This window comes from Miscanthus floridulus, chromosome 8 (genome assembly GCF_019320115.1).
Source record: "Miscanthus floridulus cultivar M001 chromosome 8, ASM1932011v1, whole genome shotgun sequence".
In the NCBI taxonomy this organism is placed as follows: Eukaryota; Viridiplantae; Streptophyta; class Magnoliopsida; order Poales; family Poaceae; genus Miscanthus; species Miscanthus floridulus.
Window position 1 is genome coordinate 107,503,428 of NC_089587.1, and position 19,294 is coordinate 107,522,721.

Below are 19,294 nucleotides of genomic sequence, written 5' to 3' on the forward strand. Positions count from 1 at the left end.
TTTGAGCAAGAAGATGATAAAGGTCTAGAAGATGAACAAGAGGCCATTGAGCATCTAAGGCTAAGGCAAACAATACAACAGGATCATCCCATTGACAATATCCTTGAGAGTCTTTGAAAAAGGATAACAACTCGTTCACATTTAGCAAACTTTTGCCAATATTACTTGTTTATTTTCTCTTTGGAACCTCTTAAGGTAGACCAAGCACTTGGAGACCCAGATTGGGTGATGGCCATGCAAGAAGGGCTCAACAACTTCGAAAGAAATCAAGTGTGGACCTTGGTGGAACAACCCAAATACCAATGTCATTGGCACCAAGTGGGTCTTCCACAACAAGTAAGATGAGAATGGCATGGTGACAAGGAATAAAGCAAGATTGGTTACTCAAGGTTTCACTCAAGTAGAGGGCTTGGACTTTGAAGAAACATATGCACCGGTGGCAAGGCTCGAAGCAATCCGAATGCTTCTAGCCTATGCCGCTCATCACAACTTCAAGCTATATCAAATGGATGTGAAGAGTGCATTTCTCAATGGCCCTATTCAAGAACTTGTCTATGTTGAGCAACCACTGGGCTTTGAAGATCCCAAGTTCCCCGACCATGTCTACAAACTCCAAAAGGTGCTCTATGGGCTTAAGCAAGCACCAAGAGCATCGTATGAATGCCTTAAGGAATTCTTACTTAAATAAGGCTTTGAAATAGGCAAAGCCGATCCTACCATTTTCACTCGTTGGTAAAGATATATTTGTGTGTCAAATATATGTCGATGGCATAATATTTGGTAGTACTAATCATTCTTTTTGTGAGGAATTTAGTAGGATCATGACCAATAGATTTGAGATGTCCATGATGGGTGAATTGAAGTTCTTCCTTGGATTTCAAATCAAGCAAGTGAAGGATGGAACTTTATTCATCAAACAAAGTACACCCATGATATGCTCAAGAAGTTTGACATTGTGAATGCTAAGCCTATCAAAACTCCCATGCCAACTAATGGACATCTAGATCTCAATGATGAAGGGAAAGCCATGGATACTAAGGTATATCACTCTATGATTGGCTCTCTACTTTATTTTTGCGCATCTAGGCCTAATATTATGCTTAGTGTGTGTGCATGTGTGCTAGATTTCAAGCTAACCCAAAAGAGTGCCACTTAGTGGCCGTTAAGAGAATCTTGAGATATTTGGTACACACTTCTAACCTTGTCTTGTGGTATCCTAAGGGCTCTAAGTTTGATCTACTTGGGTATTCGGATTTTGATTACGTCGGTTGCAAAGTAGATCGAAAAAGCACTTCGGGGACATGTCAATTCCTTAGGCGGTCCCTAGTGTCTTGGAGTTCTAAGAAGCAAAATTATGTTGCCCTTTCCACCGCCGAGGCCGAGTATGTTGCAGTCGGTGCATGTTTGCTCAACTACTTTGGATGAGGCAAACCCTTCTTGATTTCGGATGTCGCTTTACCAAAATCCTATTATTGTGTGACAATGAAAGTGCCATAAAGCTTGCAACACAATCCTATAAGCCACTTAAGAACTAAGCACATAGACATCTGACATAATTTCTTGAGAGACCATGAAACCAAAGGAGATCGAAATTCGCCATGTGAGCACCGAAAAGCAACTAGCTGATATCTTCATTAAGCCTCTCGATGAGTCAAGGTTTTGTGCTTTGCATAGTGAACTAAATATATTTGATTCTCATAACATGGTTTCAACTATAGCACACCTTGATTTATGAACTAGCATGGATAGGAGAAAAGAATTGCAAAGGTTTAAATATTGTGTTTCAAAATGTTTATCAAAAGCTACAAGTGCATTATGATCATTGTTTGTATAGATTATCTGCTACTGATCATAGTGTGCTTGAGATATGTGTCCATATCCTATATATTTAGAGCTATTCAGTTAGTAGCTAATTCACGCTATTCTAGAGAGTGCGGCTGTGCCATGCCTGCCCCGCATCAGTGCCACACTGCGGTAGTGCCGTGTGTGGCAAGTGGCATGCCGCACTTTGAATTCCAATTGGAATTCGGCCCACAACGACCAGTTACCACGGGGCTCATTCTTTCCTCTTATCCCATCCGACCGTAGGTAATTCTATCTCTCTCCCTTTCACCCGACGCGTCGCTCCCTCTCTCTCTATCGCTCGTCCGTGCTGCCCCACCATTCCGTGCTTCTGTGTTGTGCCCCAGCAGTGCCACACCAGCTACTGGTCTTCTTCCTCATTGCCTGTAGCTGCTGAGGCTCTCGGGCGGAGCCATTTCCTCCCTTTCCTCTCCAATCCATGAGAACCAAAGGTGCAACCCTATTCCTTCCCGATCTATGCAATGTGTCAATTATAGTTGTCTTGGATGGTTGATTGGAAGGTAGATAGTAGTTTGGATGGTGCCTTGGGGATTGATTGAGGTAAAAATCATGATTCAATCTTGGAGCCAAATTAACTACTGTGGCAGTGCCGCACCCTCAGCACGGCAGTGCCGCACCTCTGTGGCAAAGTTGGCAGTGCTCAACACTTGGTTCAATGGTTGACTCACTTTATCTATTTCACTCAGCTCCCAAGGCCAAGATTCATGATTACTAGGCTTTCTTTCAATCATATCTAGATGAATCGATGACATAGAAATGTTTATACTTGCTGAGATTGTATAGTGGGCTAGGAGTTAAATTATGAAGTAAGTTCAGTAGATAAGAAGATGCAAAATGTAGTCTTGGTGAAACAGCTGGTGCGGCAGTGCCGCTCCTAGGCATCGCAGTGCCACATGTCTGGGGGTAGTACCACATTAGCTACTCCCCTCGCTTGCACTTTGACTCTTCTTGAGTACTTAACTTGCTTTATAGGGTAACTTCTTCTCTCCATTTGTATAGTTTCTCATTTTGGTCTATATTTTTGCGTAGATGGCCTCTGGAGGTGAAGATGACCAAAGGGGGAAGAGGAAGCTGGCCGAGCCTTGTGACAAGCAAGCCCCTCATAGTAGTCATGGGAGGATAGCTGGTGGTAGTAGCAGTGCAGCAGCTAGGGGTGGTGTCCGAGACAGGGGGAGGAGAGAGCAGTTGATCTAAGAAGAGGAGGATTTGCAGAGGACTAGCCACACCATTCCTCCTGGTGCTTGCCCAGACACTCCTCACCTTGAAGAGTTTGACAGAGGCTATATTAGAGAGTACCCTGAGGAGGTGATCATGAGGCGTCCAGTTGACACTTGTGCTCATCCCGTGCTCAACTATGTAGGAAAACAAAAGATGGTGGAAGAAGCACGTGAGAACAATCCTTATGAGTAGCCAAAGGATTTGGGGGTGGACTATAGATTTTGGAATGAGTTTTATTCTAACTTTTATGCCTTAGTGATCTTCAACTCAAGGAAGTCCAAGTTTTTGAAGATGCAATATGTTGATTGGGAGGAGATCAAGGAGAAGGATGATCCTGAGTTCAACAAAGTGATCAAGGCTTGTGAGATTTTTGGCCTCACTGACATCATGAGCTTCTAGTATAATTGGAATGAGGAAGTGCTAGCCTAGTTCTATGCTACCTTCTTATATGACATATATACTGATGAGATACACTGGATGACTGAGGGACGACACTATCGGATTGACTTTGTGACTTTCAGCCGGATCCTTGGTTTTGGTAAGGAGGAGAGAGGCTTCACTTATATGCATGATGAGGCTAGAGCTAAGATCCATGACATTACATACATGTGGATTGATAGGAGAGGTGCAGATGGCAAGGTTAGTGGCTTGCAAAGCTACTACTACATCTTGAACAACCTAATCAGGCACACTATCAATCCCAAGGATGGAGCAGCTTAAAATCTTAATGGGTATGTGAGAAATGTGCTTGCTAGGTTTGCTCCTAGAGGTGATAGGTTCAATGTCCCTTGCTTCATGTGGTGTGAGCTGAGGAATGCCATGGATGATGGGAGAAAGGGGCTGCCCTATGCCCCCTATCTCATGTTCATGATTGAGAGGGTCGCCGGTTACAAGTTTGACAAAGATAGTCTCCACACCGTCTACAAGATTGAGAAGACCCAAGCCTCAGGTGCTAACAAGGCAGTGAGACACTCTCCATTAGTTGAAAACATGCCTGAGTACTCTCGCTCTAGGTCTCGTAAGGACAAGAAGATAGAGAAGTTTGGAAAATGGATCTAAGGCCATTTTCACTACTTGCACCTATGCAGCGAGGACCGCATATGAGGACTGGTTGGAGAACCGTGAAGCCAACCGGGAGGCTAGAGAGCATGTAGGGCTGCCACCCCTTCCTCCAGCTCAGTCACCGTCGAGGTTTGATAACCTCCCTAGCCTCTTCAACATGGATTCAGAGGATAAGGAGGAGGAGCAGCAGGAGCAGCCGGAGCTTGACCCTCACACGACGTTGAGCACTACCTTGCAGTCCTTGAGGAGGAGCACCAGGCGTAGGCACCACACTTTGACCACTCATCGCCAAGGGAGGGCGGTGGTGTCCTCCGATGACGACGATTGTGATGGTGGTGGTGAGGAGGCTATTGCAGGTGCTGGTGGAGCTGCTAGTGGTGATGATGTCGATTGGGAGAACATCCAAGAATAGGAGGAGTGAGTTGTTGGTCTTTCTTCTTTTCTTCGCTTTTTGGTGCTTTATGCCAAAGGGGGAGAAAATTAGAGGGGTCAACACTTTTTCGATGCCATGGAGAGTTTGCTACAGCTAGAGTTTCATGTTCTATCCGTTAAGAGTAGTCTTCATTAGGTGAGAGTTTGAGAGTCGCTCAAAACTCTAGTTTGTGTAATATTGCTACCTATGTACTCTATATTTGTGGGATATGGACATGTATTAATCTGTGTTGTAGCTTGACATATATCTATGCTAGAATGTACTTTTTTATATGTGTTACATGATGTGTGGTGCATGTTCTTACCTGTGCTGTTGCAGCAAGTGCGGCAGTGTTGCACCGAGGCCCGGCAGTGCTGCTCTGCGGCAGTGTTGCGGCTAAGGAGCGGCAGTGCCGCACCCAGCTGTCATAGCAAACTAGTTGTGCATAAACTATCATTTTCATCATATTTATATATTTGACATAGTGTGCTGCACCCCACGAGAGCATGGATGTAGGGGGAGTCCCTTCATTTTCACTAAAATGTGAATCTTGGCCTCTTATGCCAATTTGAGAATTCAAATTCTCCATTCACATATTTAGGGGGAGGCTCTACACCCATGGCTCGAAAATCTCAGTATTTATTTCTTATCTTTTGTAAGCTCTAATTGTGTTGTCATCAATCACCAAAAATGGGGAGATTGAAAGTGCAATCAAGCCCTAATTATGGGTTTTGGTGATAATGACCACGCAATTAGAGGACTAATGAGATTTATCGAGATGACAAACAGAGAATCTATAATCAAGGATGTTATATAAAACAGAGGAGCCCCCAATTACAAATATTGATGGATTCAAATTCAAAGGAGGTTTAAATTCTTTTATACTTTGAATTTAAGTATAGGAAAAGCCGTACTATAAAGAGAGACACAATGCTTAAGCTAACATGTGCTACAAAGTTCTCAATCCTACATATATATCCTCAGTTTCATAGCCAAGACAGTCGGTACTTCACTCTTACCATTGCTGTCTTGCCTGGTGCGGTAGTGCCACACCTAGAGAGAGGCACTGCCACACTTGAGCTGCGGCACTGTTGTGACTTAAGTGACCGTTGGGGGCTAGGGGGTATTTATACCTTTCCCCTTCCTCCCCAACGTCTCTCTCTGCTTCCCCAATCGTTCAGTTCGAGCAGAAATAGAAAAGTGCTTCTCTCTCTCCTCCATTGGTGACCTTGAGCTCCCAAGCTTCTCCATTGATTTCTCCATCAATCCTTGAGAGAAAAAGGTGTCAAACTCAATTAGAGAGCAGATCCACTAATTCCCAAACTCTAAAGAACACTTGGTTCACGTTTTGGCCAGCGGTTGTGTTTGTTACTCTTGGAGCTTGGCTCCTAGCCGGCTAGAGCGTCGCCTGTGGAGCTTGCCAACTTGTGTGGCAGCACCGGAAGGTTTGTAACGAACTCTTGCAGCTAGTAAACTCACCCCTCATCTCAAGAGTTAAGTCTCTTGACTTGAGAATGAGGAAGGGTTGGAAATCCCTAAGCCTTAGTGGCTAACATCAACAACGTGGATTTATGCAAGCCTTAGTAGCAAGCTGAACCAGGGGATAAATCATTGTGTCACCTTGTGCTTGCTTTACATTCTTGTGATTCATATTGTTGTTGAGGTGATTTCTAGGGTTTTAGGTTGATCTACTTGTGTGTGGTGTTCCTACCACTTCTTGCTATCGATCTGTGTTCAATATACCTGCAGGGACCTAAGTAACCTCTTGGATCCAAGTTTCCTTTTACAGATTTTGAATTACATCATAAAGTTGTCTGCAGGCACGGTAGTGCCGCGGGTTGAATTTGACAAAAGTTCAAGTTTTGTTTTAACAGGCCTATTCACCCCCCCTCTAGGCTAACCAGAGATCCTACAAGAGTTGTGAGCACTAAAGAATTGGAACAGTAGCTGTCAGTCAGCGAGAAAAATAAAAAAATCTCACTTGAGCTCTCTGGTGTGGCTCTGGAATTGCGCATGGGAGAGTCAGTCTAGATACTATCTTTTCAGTGCACTTCATGAGATAACAAGCATCGAAGCTCTAGTGGTTCACCAGAGAGCACACCGAAGTTTAACGGCTAGTCCAAACTAACCATTGAAGTTACTATTGGAAAGCTCTGGTGTGGGAACGTCGGTGACCATGGAGCTCTTCAGTGACCGATTTCATCCCATCAAGTTGACAATGGAGCTCTTTTGTGTGGTATTGACCACTCTACTCTTGTGCATTTCTTTGTGTTGTTCAATTCCTAGAGTAGAATTATCGGACTTGTCATTCTAGGGAGCAAACCTAGCTAGTTTACCAATTCTAGTGACATAGCTTAGCTGATCTCTTGAGCATTAGAAATTGTGTAGGTGTTTATCACCCTAGGTTTGCAAAACAATATAGCTAGAGGTACTAATACCTCCTTTGTTACTAATCTCTTGCCTAGTGTTTGTGCTTACTAGGCTATTCAACCCCCTAGCCATCCAAAGATCCTTTCAAATACCTTATATTTTTAGGATGAAGTATTACTATTTTACATATATATGTGTTATATATACATGTGGGCTCCACGTCAAAACTGGACCCCTGAAATGAAAACCTTGTATTCACAGCGTAAAATTTTAGTGAAATTAACTTGCTAAAAATGACTCAACATAACAGCTTATATCTTTGTGCAGGTTAACAAGACTAGATCTATGTGGGATCCACGTCAAACGCTGGATCTTAAAATTAAAAATCTCGTGTTCACGCTTAAAATTTTGAGCAAAATTGCCTGAAATGTTTTTGGGATGACTCGATATAACAATAGGTTACTTCATGTAGATTGGTGAAACAAGGTGTGGGGTGTATTTGGCACCTCGGAACCATGCCAATTTTGCCTCGGAACACAAGAATCGCCACCGAACAAATACTATGTTAGCTTTTTAATTGCAAAAACCAAGGGAAACGATTCTCCATTTTGTATTATGTGGGTGAATTGGCTATAAAGTAGTTTCACACAAATTCTTGTTCTCATCTCACGTACTTTCCTCATGGATTTGCAAAGAATTAAGTGCAAAAGATAAAAATGGGTTGTATTTAAGTTGTTCTTTGTCCAAAAAAGTTCTAAATTTTTCTCATAATTTGTTTATCTAACTTTTAATAGAAAAATATGATTACAAAATCAAAATCCACCCTACCAGCCAAACGTTCTCACAAAATGATTCTGATTCGTCATAGAAATGTTTCCTGAGAGAATCTAGATCCAAAATATTTCTACAAGAATCTAGATCCTTACCATACACAGTCTTAAATGTCGCTCCAGTCAAAAGCTGGACCCTAATATTAAAAAACCTAAATGGTTGAACAGCAATCTGGAACTCACTATTTTTGGCTCTACTCCTCATGGTGCTACTATTCCAGCGGCTTGGGAGATGAGAGAGATTGTGGTGGCGGTGTTGATGGGTTGAATAATAGTATTACCGTTGGCTATAAAAAAATATGTACTATGTGCTGACACATTGGTTGTCTTGAAAAAAATTGGTATTCCAAATGTACGTTTTTTATATCAACAATATCAGGAATATTATTTTTAACTTGTTATATTTACCTCGAAGGACATACATGTCTTTTCAGGATCATTGACAATTGACCACAGGGTCAATATGGCAATTTCTTAACTGTTGGCAAATCTATTATTTCTTGAAAGACATCCAAAGACAACCAGCATGGTATAACTTGTAAACAATACATATAACATATTAAAAGGTAAGCAGCAGTAGAGGGACGGGGGCACGCGCCCCCTCCCCTAATTTCTATCGAAAAAAATTATACGATGTCCATGGCCTACTTCGTGGTAGAGGCAATCTACTTTGCACTGATCAGATGGACTAGGCAAAGTATGCAGTCCCTCGTCACACTCGGTATGTACTGTGCAAAAGCATACATAGTGTATTCATTTGCACCAACAATCTGTTCCTAGGCCATGGCAAAGTGGGCCGCTGGCTTTGCTGTCTCCGCTGCCACTGCCCAGACTAGCCCAGCAACAATCTTTCAAAGAACCTCCCTCTCAACTGGAGCTTTAGATGTGTTGTACCTCATGAAAGAGATGTTGTAGTTCAGATCTACAAATCCTGTGTTTGAGATCCACGGGCTTCACATATTGTAGACTATCGTTGCAACCTTCTTAAAGCGGCATTGAGCTCCTACATATGCCTGACTAATACAAGTCTTGCAAAGTGTAGGAGAACTGTCCTCACGACACTACCCCTGCGTATACCTAGTCACAATGGCGGAGCTAAGGGGGCTAGCAGGGGCCATGCCCCCCCTAACAATTGACAACAAAAAAATTACTAGAATAACTTTATAATTTTTATTTATATTAAGAGAAATATTATATAAAATTCCTATCATATATACCTACTAACATCTTCTAGATAAGAAAATCATGCAAAACACAACTAGATAATAAAATCCTCACAATAAACATCTCCGGACTAGGTCAGCACTCAAGATTTACAAAGTCACCCTAGACGTCATGCCATCAATGGGCATACCGCTTACCACTCAAAAAAGCGCCTTAGATCCTAGGATAAATATATGAAATTGCGAGCATTTGTCAAGTCAATAAATTAATCCGGATGGTAACCACGAGGAACCTAACGAGTTGAGTTGCGCTTAGTGTTTGCATGTTGGATTTTTTGGTTGCCCCCCTCCATTACAAGGTTTTGTTGGACAAGTACATCTTTTTTGAAGGCTATGCCATGTACCGTCTTCATTAATCAATTTAAACAACCATTTGCTCACAAGACACTTATTTTGGATGTCTAGGTTTTGGACCCCCAAACCCCCAAAGTCCTTTGCCCGGCACAATATACTCCATTTAGTGAGTCTATACTTTTTTCTTGTGCTCATCGCATTGCCAAAAAAATCTTGACAGGTAGGAATCAAGTTTTTGAAGAACTCCCTTGGGGACCTCAAAAAATGATAACGAGCATGTTCGCTGGTTGGTTTCTGGGCTGATAAGCCAGGCTGGTGCTGGTTTGTTGCGAGATAAAAACACTGTTGTCTGGCTGATAAGCCCTGGCTGAAACCAACAAGCGAACATGCTGAACATGTACATTGCTAAGCTACTCAAAACAGAATTAATGAAGACTAGCCTGCCACCTAACGATAGAAGTTTTCCTTTCCAACATCTAAGTTTCTTCTGAAATTTCTCTTCAATCATTATCCAACAGATGGAAACATTATAACGGAGGTGCCAAAAAAAAAGGAGAAATGGTAATCCCAGTTGTATTTGAAAATTTTACACCATAAAAAAAGTAAGTTTTTTTAGGATTATTCACAATTCCACGGACAATGCAATGTGATTTTAGGATATACGCCTGACCAACATTTGCAACTGGGTTCTAACCATCAGGGCGTCCCCAACGGGGCTCCAATCGCCGGCTGCGGTGAAATTCTATTGGTTGCACAGCCGAGAGAGGAACGAGCTAGCGAGTTCATAGTCGCTGGGCTCGCACGTTCTCCCATAAAACTCCAATCTCTGAGATTCAATGCTCTGCGTCACTATGCTCTCCACTTCTCCTTTTCTTTATTGTTTTTAGCCTTCATCTCGACTGACGATTTGGTTATCCCGTTGGGGACCTTCAGAGATAAATCGATGAGAGAAAAGGAGTACAGGGTCGAAGAGTCACAGCAAGCAAAAGCCACTTTCGTTGGCTCGTTGCCCCCTTTACCCTTTGCAAAATTTCCGAGCCTTCTTTTCCTCGTCCCTGACTAACCGTGCTCTATGGACATGCAGCACTGCAGCCTGAACAGAGCACGCACAGACACTGAGACACACCCCTTTCGCCTTTAGTCCTCCCAAAAGCCCAGCTATTTAAGCACGCATGGCAGACCCTCTCTAGCAACGCAGCTTCAGTCTCAGTCTCAGACTCCCCCCAGTTTCTCTTCCCCCCAGTTCACCACTGCTATCCCATGGAGACAGGTCAGACAGTCCAGGAAAGCGCTCTGCACGCCGGGAGGCAGGCGTGGTGGCCTTTGGACACCATGGCGTGCAGCTTGGACGACGCGAGCACCATCAGCAGCTTCCTCCTTGGATGGGATCCACAGCTCTGCTGCTTCGGTCTAGGAGCAATAGGAGCTGGCGCCGGCGATTCTGATACCCATGCCCATGCGCGAGAGCTTGAGCTCTTCGTCCCCAAATGTAGGTCTCGCTTTGCAAGTTTCCATGCCTACAAGGTCTGCATTTTTGTTTCCATTCCCCGCATGCAGCTTGTGTCCATGGCGGTAACTCGTTGGCTGTGCTAGGCATGGAGTCTCCGGTGTCCGAGGCGTCAACAGCAGCGGCAACGGACTGGACAATGCAGAATGACGCGACGGCGATGCCCGGGGAGCTGGATGAACTACTCATGGTGAGTTCAGGCTTGATGATCTCTGTTAATTCAAACTTAGCATGCAAATCTTGTGGTCCGATTATGGTGCTTGCATTCTCTCACTGAACTCTTGACATCTTCAGAGCCTGTGGGATTCGGACAAGGAGCACGCCGTGGGCTTCAGCTCCTGCAGCGCTCCGAAGGAGGCGAGCGCCACCTCTTCCCAATGTAAGAGTTTACAATCTGGTTTGCTCTCGAGTCTGAACTTCTGAATTGGTTTCTTTGGCTTAGTTTACACTGCAGTTCCTTTTTTACTGTCTCCAAGGACTTTGGTACTATAAATTGTCACTGATTTCATGATTGTGGTACGGTTCCAAACAACTAGGACAAACTTTGATGATTAGGTACTCCATTAAATAATCACGGTGCTTGTGAAATTTATGCCCGGCCCCACTCGAGATTAGCAGCACATTTCCTAACCCATCATATGTGCATTCTTATCTTAGGTTAAAAAAATCGATCTACACGTTCTGATGGCCCTCTTCCATCACTTTGGTAGTTTGGTTGTCAAATTCAGGGCGTTTTGCTTGTGTTTTGTTTAAAGAACAGAGTACCGGTAATGTGCTTCTGCAGTTGATAATCATTCCGATCTGAGCTCCATTCTGACGACGGTGCCGACATCCCCAGACAAGACTCCGACGCCGGCACAAGCAGAGCTTTCGGCATCTTCGACATCACACTGCAACGTGGACCCGCGGACCAGTGACACAGGTGGCGCCCAGCAGCAGCACCAGCACCAAACCACTCGTGCCAACAGCTCGTCCAAGCGCTCGGCGCCGGAAGGTGCGGTCGTCCTATCCCGACCGTGTCACACTAAACCGCAGCAACAATTTTTCATTGCTCTCCTGTCTCTCTGCACGCAGAGAAAGGAGCAGAAGGCGGCGAGAGCAGCAAGAGGAGCAGGAAGGCGCCGTGCTCCACCGCCGGTGCGGTGGCGGCGTACCCGTTCGCCGTGGTGAAGCCCGGCGGCGCGGACGGCAGCGTGACACTCGCCGACATCAACCGGTGGATCCTCACGCCGCCGGCTCGCCCCGTCCGGCACCCCGTGGGGGAGTTCGCGTGCGTCCCACGCGTGTCGGCTGGCAACCGGCCGGCGCCGTCGGGCAAGACGGTGGCCGGCTTCACCAGGCTCCGCACCGCTGGCAGAGGCACGATAACCATCGTGAGGACACGAGGTTAAATGAGTTGTGCAAGCACGCGCGTCTGATGAAAATTAGTGACTGATTGTAGCGCAAAATAGTACTAGTAGTAGTAGTAGTAAAAAGGAAACTGGAGTCTGATGAGGATGAATTTGGGAAACCAAGTGTTCATCGTTCATGCCGAGAAGAGCAAAGTAGGTGGCTGCAGAGGCTTATTTAGGGGCTTGAACCACGATTCAGAAACAGGGTTGGGTTGTTGTACCAGGGGACAAGAAACGGCAAGGAATTGTACATTTGTACCACTGGGCAGATGGTTGCTGTCACTGATGCTTAACCACCTGTGCGACTGTGCAATTACGGTCCTGTAGATTTGAGCTCAGGTGCAGATGGCCCAAAGCCGAAGAGCCCAGCTGAAGAAGCTGAGGCCGGCGCAGAAATTATAAAGAAAGGCCCTCCTATTGTTTTCAAATTTTTTTTAAAAAAAACTCTCCTTATGTCACGACCCGGAACTCAAAGATGTTAGACCTTTCCAAATTATAAGACGTTTGGAATTTTCTAGATATGTTACATTTGCTATGCATATAGATATATACTTTGTCTAGATACATAATAAAAGCAATGTATCTAGAAAAGCCAAAACATCTTATAATTTGAAACGGATATAATAGTTTAGTAAAGCTAATGTCAATCTTAATGATGGTTTTCATGTCCTGATTTTTAATGCTCCATGTGTTACAAACAGTATAGATAAGTTTTTTTTTTTTTTGAAGAAAACAATATAGATAAGTTTCATCATCATAAAACTCATCCGATAAAACTTTCATCATCTCTTTTCTCCTATTCTATGACAGTCAACTTATTTAATAACATGACACTGGCCTACTAAATGTCCACCCCACCCAACCGTTAGGTCAACTGAAGAGTCCACGTTAACATTACCTTTAACCCTACCTATTGACTAGTCAAAGAACCAGACGATTAGATTGTGAGTCTCATTGGTTACACCGTCAATGTAGACTAAATTAACCCATGCAACTTGTGGTGCAATATGTAAGCTCAACTAAGACACTTCCACCAGCCCCTCAAAAAAAAACACTTCCACCAGCAGATCTCCGACTCATCACCCACCCTTCTCTTTCATTCCTCTTACTCTATCCTACTCTTCTCCCTCTCCTTTCTCGATTCCTCAAGCATGGACAGGTTGGTACAATAAATTTAGGCAAATTTAGACGTATTTTAACCTAGAAATAAATAAAAATATTTATGATAGGTATGTGCATGTGTGATATACTCGTTAATACGCTAGGCATACTAATCATATATATGGACAAAGAAAAGGAAGAAGGGTGTACGGATAGACCGGATGATTTTTTTGGTAAATGGCATAGGTGTGTTAACTTTTGTAAATAGAATAGATCAAATGACTATTATTGGCGATGATTACTAGAGTTTAACAAATTAAATGTTAGATGTTTGTAATTACTGTGACAATTTCTAGGATTATCTTTTTTTCTAGCATGTTTGATGCGGAGGCTCTGTTGAAGCCTTTGATTAGATACTAATTTAGACAGGTCTCCGTGGATAATAAACCATGATCACTTGTATTTTGTTAATTGTGACCTAATTATCAGTAGTTTAGAGCCAAGACTTATTTCTATAAAATCGTGTACATATTGGTTCAGATTTGACAATTTTTGCTTGACACACCGCCACTACTAGCTGCTGCTTCCTTTGTCCCAAATTATATGTCGTTTTGGCTTTTCTAAGTACATAATTTTTGCTATGCACCCAGATATACAAAATGTCTAAATACGTAATAAAAGTTATGTATGTAGAAAAAACCAAAATGACCTATAAATTAAAACGAACGGAGTAATATATTTAAAAACCACAGCATACTGAAGATTTGAAGTGCAGCTGTGCAGGATTAGGAACTAGATAGTATTAGTATATCACAGTGGCATGATATGGTGGTACAAAGCAGGAGTTTATCTTCCGCACCAGAGACCTTATTGTTAGATAGAAAGGTTAGATGCATGTGTATTTACCTTACCATATTGTGCCAAAGCCAAGAGATCTAGATTGTCTATATATAGGAATAGATCATCTATGTATAGAAGGTTTATATTCAGAAAAGGTCTCTTGGCTTAGCCCTCAAGTTGTAGCGCCTATATGTAACTGCCACATGCGGGGCTATTCAATTCAATCAACACGCAACCATCGCACGACCCAGATAGGGCGTCGGTGTTCTCCTCCGCTCCTCTGAACTTTCACATGGTATCAGAGCCATCGCTTTTGAGTAGATTGCATCTCCTCTCCGCAACTACAATGGCGTCATCATCTGCTTCCTCCAATCCTCTCCTCGCCCAGCCCGTCACGGAAAAGCTTAGCAAGAACAATCACGCCCTGTGGAAGGCACATGTGCGTGCTGCGATCCGTGGTGCTCGTCTTCAGGGGTACCTCACGGGTGCCACCCCTATACCTGCGGCAGAGCTTGTGCAGAAGGGCGCTGATGGGAAGGAAGTGAGGGTTCCCAATCCGGCGCGCGAAGACTGGGAGGCCACGGACCAACAGGTCCTTAGCTACCTCCTCGCGTCGGTCACCAAGGATGTCCTCACACAGGTGGCCACCAGCGCCATCGCGGCGGACGCCTGGAAGATCATTGAAGACATGTTCGCGTCACAGACGCGAGTGCGATCCGTCAACATGCGGATTGCTCTGGCAACGACCAAGAAGGAGAATTCGTCCGTTGCCGAGTACTTTGCCAAGATGAAGGTTCTTGGCGACGACATGGCGGCTGTAGGACGGCCCCTAGAAGATGAAGAACTGGTGGAGTACATCATCACCGGCTTGGGCGAAGATTTCTCGCCCATCGTCTCTGCTCTATGCGCTAGAGTGGAACCCATCTCCGTTGGTGAGCTTTATTCACAACTTCTCAATTTTGAAACTAGAATGGACTTGATCTATGGAGGCAGCCCTGGGTCTGGATCAGCAAACTCGGCATCTCGTGGTCGTGGCTCGTGGCGCAGGAAGAATCAGGCACGTGGGAGAGGCCCCTCGCGTGGGGGCGCGCAGTCTGGCCGCGGCGGGTCCAGTCGCGGGCCTCCTGCAGGAGGTCGTGGCTCCCACAACAACAACTCCCGCGGCTTCTACAACAACAATAGTCGCGGGACATCTGGTGGTGTGCCCGATTCAGATGACAACAGGTGCCAGGTGTGCTTCAAGAAGAATCACTCAGCCGCTGAATGCTGGCACAGGTTCGATGAGAACTTTGTGCCAGATCAGCGTCTTGTTGCAGCAGCTACAAACTCGTAGGGCATGGACACCAACTGGTACACTGATACCGGTGCTACGGATCATGTGACAAGCAATCTCGAGCAGCTGTCTCTCAAGAAACAGTATCATGGCGGTGATCAGATCCACACAGCTAGTGGAACAGGTATGAACATTAGTCACATTGGTCGTACTACAGTTCGTACCCCCACTTGTAACATACAATTAAATGATGTTCTTTACGTTCCACAAGCCAAGAAAAATCTTGTTTCAGTTCATCGTCTTACCGCTGACAACTCTGTCTTTATAGAATTTCACCCTGATTTCTTTCTGATTAAGGATCAGGAAACGAAGAATACGCTCCTTAGAGGAAGGTGTCACAGGGGTCTCTATCCTTTACCTGCGCCAACAATAAAGCAAGCCTACAACTCCAACAGATTGCCCTTGTCTCGATGGCATAGTAGGCTGGGTCATCCATCTTCGTTAATTGTTAAGCAAGTTGTCAGTAATAATAGTCTCCCATATATCGATGAGTCGTTGAGTCAGTCAGTTTGTGATGCTTGTTAGTAAGGGAAGAGCCATCAGTTGCCCTATCCCAAGTCTTCTAGTATTTCCAAGTCTCCTTTAGAACTTGTGTTCTCTGATGTCTGGGGTCATGCACCAGAATCAGTTGGTCGAAAATGATATTATGTTAGTTTCATTGATGATTTTAGCAAGTTCACCTGGATTTACTTTCTTAAGCACAAGTCTGAAGTATTTCAAAAATTTCAAGAGTTTCAAACTCTTGTTGAATGCTTGTTTGATCGTAAGATTCTTGCCATGCAAACTGACTGGGGAGGCGAATATCAGACACTTAATTCCTTTTTTAATAAAGCTGGCATCGTTCATCTTGTTTCTTGCCCACACGCTCATCAGCAAAATGGGTCAGCTGAGAGAAAACACCGTCACATAGTTGAAGTCGGTCTCTCTCTCTTATCTCATGCGGCTATGCCCCTAAAATTTTGGGATGAAGCCTTCTAAACAACAGTTTATCTCATCAATCGTGTACCCAGCAAAACGATTGGTCATGCTACGCCTCTCGAGCGTCTCTTTAATCAAAAACCAGATTACTCCTCGATGAGAGTTTTTGGATGTGCTTGTTGGCCTCATCTTCGCCCCTATAATAATCACAAACTAGAATTTCGATCCAAAAGATGTGTCTTTCTTGGTTATAGCACCTTGCACAAAGGCTACAAGTGCCTTGATGTCTCCACTGGCCGTGTTTACATCTCCAGGGATGTGATCTTTGATGAAAATATTTTTCCCTTCACCGAGCTGCATCCCAATGCCGGTGCCCGTCTTCGCTCCGAGATCTTATGTCTTCCTTCTAATCTTGTTTATCCGTATGTAGGGGGCGAACATGTAGTAGATCAATGTGCTAATGGTTCATCTAATTCTTCTAATGTTTCCTCTGAGTTGCATGATGAGAATCAGGGAGACGCCGGTGACAATTCGGAAGGAACCGGTGTACATGGAGCAAACCAGACAGGTGCAAACTCTGGAGGCGATTCGCATGCGGGCTCGGGATCGGAGTCTGGTTCGGGCGCGTCCATTGGCCAACCGCTGGACGCCATGCTATCTCCGGTTTCCCCTCTCACGACGGCGCCCGATCCGGACAACGCACCACACCAGCCAGGCGCGGCCACGTCTTCTTCCCCGCACGCGGGAGATTCGCTAGGCTAGGTGGGCCAGGCGGGCCAGACTGCTGCTGCGCCAACAGATCTGCATGCGAGATCGTCTGCGGCACCTCCAGCTGCAACCCGACCTGTAACTAGACTTCAAAGTGGCTGTCGATACGGGACCCACAGGATACCCCACAAAGGAGAGAGAAGATCTAGTCTAACTAGGATTCTTCCCTTGTAATCCTAGTAGTAGTACTATTTAGTAATCCTACTAGTAACTCTCATTATAAACCGACTAGGACTCTGGCCTCCTGACTATATAAAGGAGGGCAGGGCTCCTGGACGAAAGGGACGACAATTGTACAACACAACATATCACAATCAATCCAACACAAAGGCTAACGCCGACTGGACGCAGGGTTATTACTCGATCTATGATCGAGGGCCTGAACTAGGATAAATCGACTGTCTCTTGCGTTCACCGTTGAGTTCTGCATACGTCGAAACCCGAACATACTGTCCCAGGGATCCCCGGGGCAGGCTATCGGTGGTAAAACATCGACAGCTGGCGCGCCAGGTAGGGGGTTCGGCAACTTTGCATCCGAGAGCTCGATGGACCTCGATAACATGATCTTCCCGACGGAATCAACTTTCATCTTCGGCTCATGGATCTGCGAGGCAGACAACTACGGCAAGCTTCAAAGCCGTCTCCTCGAAGATCCGGATCATCATGAAGAAATTCCTATTTCGACAACTACGACGGATCAGCTCACCAGAAGATTCACGCAGCTCATAATATCCGATTCAAATAAGATTTCACGGCTACGCGCATCCGACTCGAATTCAAGCTCCATATCCAAGGTGAAGTCTAACTCGAGTGCTTTTGAGAAACCGAGTTCTTTTTTGGCAGGATTCCAGAGCACAACCCAAAACAACTCAGATTACCCTCAGAGTTCTTTCAAAAAGTCGAGTTCTTTTCCATTTGGGCTCGACAACACGACAAAATCCTATCAGGGATAGTTCGAAAGGTCTTTCAATCCAATGCTTGGGATACCACTGACAGGAGCCCAGGAGGGTCTCATGCTAACAATAACATCGCAAGACTGTATCATCCACTGGCGAGGTTCCATTCCTGAAGATAGCAGAACCCAACTAGTCAGCACAACAACAACAATTATTCTACCTTACCAAGAAGGAGACTCGATCTGCAACATTGAGGCGTCTACTGAAGTCATCAGCGACTCTGATAGTACGAAAACTAACACCAATAACAGAACGGCTCACGCACGGGAAGTGCTCATGGTTCAACGTCCTCGGTCACCATTAAACCCCCTAGAAGCACCCGATGTCAGGTCATCAGATGAATCAGAATCCAACATATCACCCTTTGCCCAGGGCTACGATGGAGAAACCGAGAGTCAGAGACAGGCTAGAGAAAGGAAAAACAAGTTGAAGCAAGGGCGCCAACACCGCGCTAGGCAGTGCAGAGAAGCCTGGATCAGATACGAGTCAGATTTGGTTGAATACGATAAAAAAATCACAACAAATCGAAGAAAGACGCACGGTGAATACGCCTTACGATAAGATTCGAGAAGCATTAGAAGAACTCAGGGCAACTTCACATCACGGAGAGAAGTACGAATAGCTCCAGGACTTGCTCCGGTCGATGATCCCAAGAACGCATGAAGAGAGAGCCCGATCGAGACTACCCGCTAGATCAACAACCCGCAGGCAAGAAGATCAAAATCAAAGGAAGTCCGCTTTCGAAAGACTTGGGCCAAGTGGAAGCCATAACGGAGAAAGTAGGAAGGAATATAATCAAGGCCACCAATTTGAACAACCAAGGAAGACCAGGAGTAGGGTGCCTACCCAGACAGCCTCGCAGACTTATTCCCATCAAAACAACACTTGGCCAGAAGAAGGTGCCGAATCTGAATTCAAAGAAGCCAGAACGCACGACAGATTCCCCTGTTTCACGAACAGGTTGGCATTAGTACGATTACCTCACAAATTCAAACCGTCTAACCACTCCAAGTATGATGGCAAAACCGAACCAAGGCAATGGCTCAGAATATATTCACAATCAATTGAACTAGCTGGAGGAGATGATGATATCAAAACCTTATTCTTTCCCATGGCACTAGAAACTATGCCCCTCCAATGGTTCGACAAGTTAAATCCAGGATCTATCAGAAATTGGGAGGACTTGCAAAGAGCTTTTTGTGAAAATT

At 44.8% G+C, this 19,294-nt stretch overlaps 1 protein-coding gene and 1 non-coding gene across 3 annotated transcripts; both read left to right on the forward strand.

The window, feature by feature from the left end:
• Positions 1-10,518: 10,518 nt before the first annotated feature.
• Positions 10,519-12,443, forward strand: LOC136473206 (uncharacterized). 2 transcript variants are annotated; one of them, XM_066470886.1, is made up of 5 exons: positions 10,519-10,761; positions 10,866-10,969; positions 11,074-11,158; positions 11,564-11,773; positions 11,854-12,443. In XM_066470886.1, the coding sequence occupies exons 1-5, from the start codon at positions 10,533-10,535 to the stop codon at positions 12,168-12,170; spliced, it is 945 nt and encodes a 314-aa protein (XP_066326983.1). In that variant the 5' UTR covers positions 10,519-10,532; the 3' UTR covers positions 12,171-12,443. The 2 variants fall into 2 exon arrangements, with proteins under 2 accessions (XP_066326983.1, XP_066326984.1); XM_066470887.1 differs by having other exon boundaries at positions 11,618-11,773.
• A 2,494-nt stretch (positions 12,444-14,937) lies between these two features.
• LOC136478855 (small nucleolar RNA Z247) lies at positions 14,938-15,076 on the forward strand. Its single transcript, XR_010764525.1, has one exon. It is a non-coding gene; the product is annotated as a small nucleolar RNA Z247 (small nucleolar RNA).
• Positions 15,077-19,294: the final 4,218 nt, after the last annotated feature.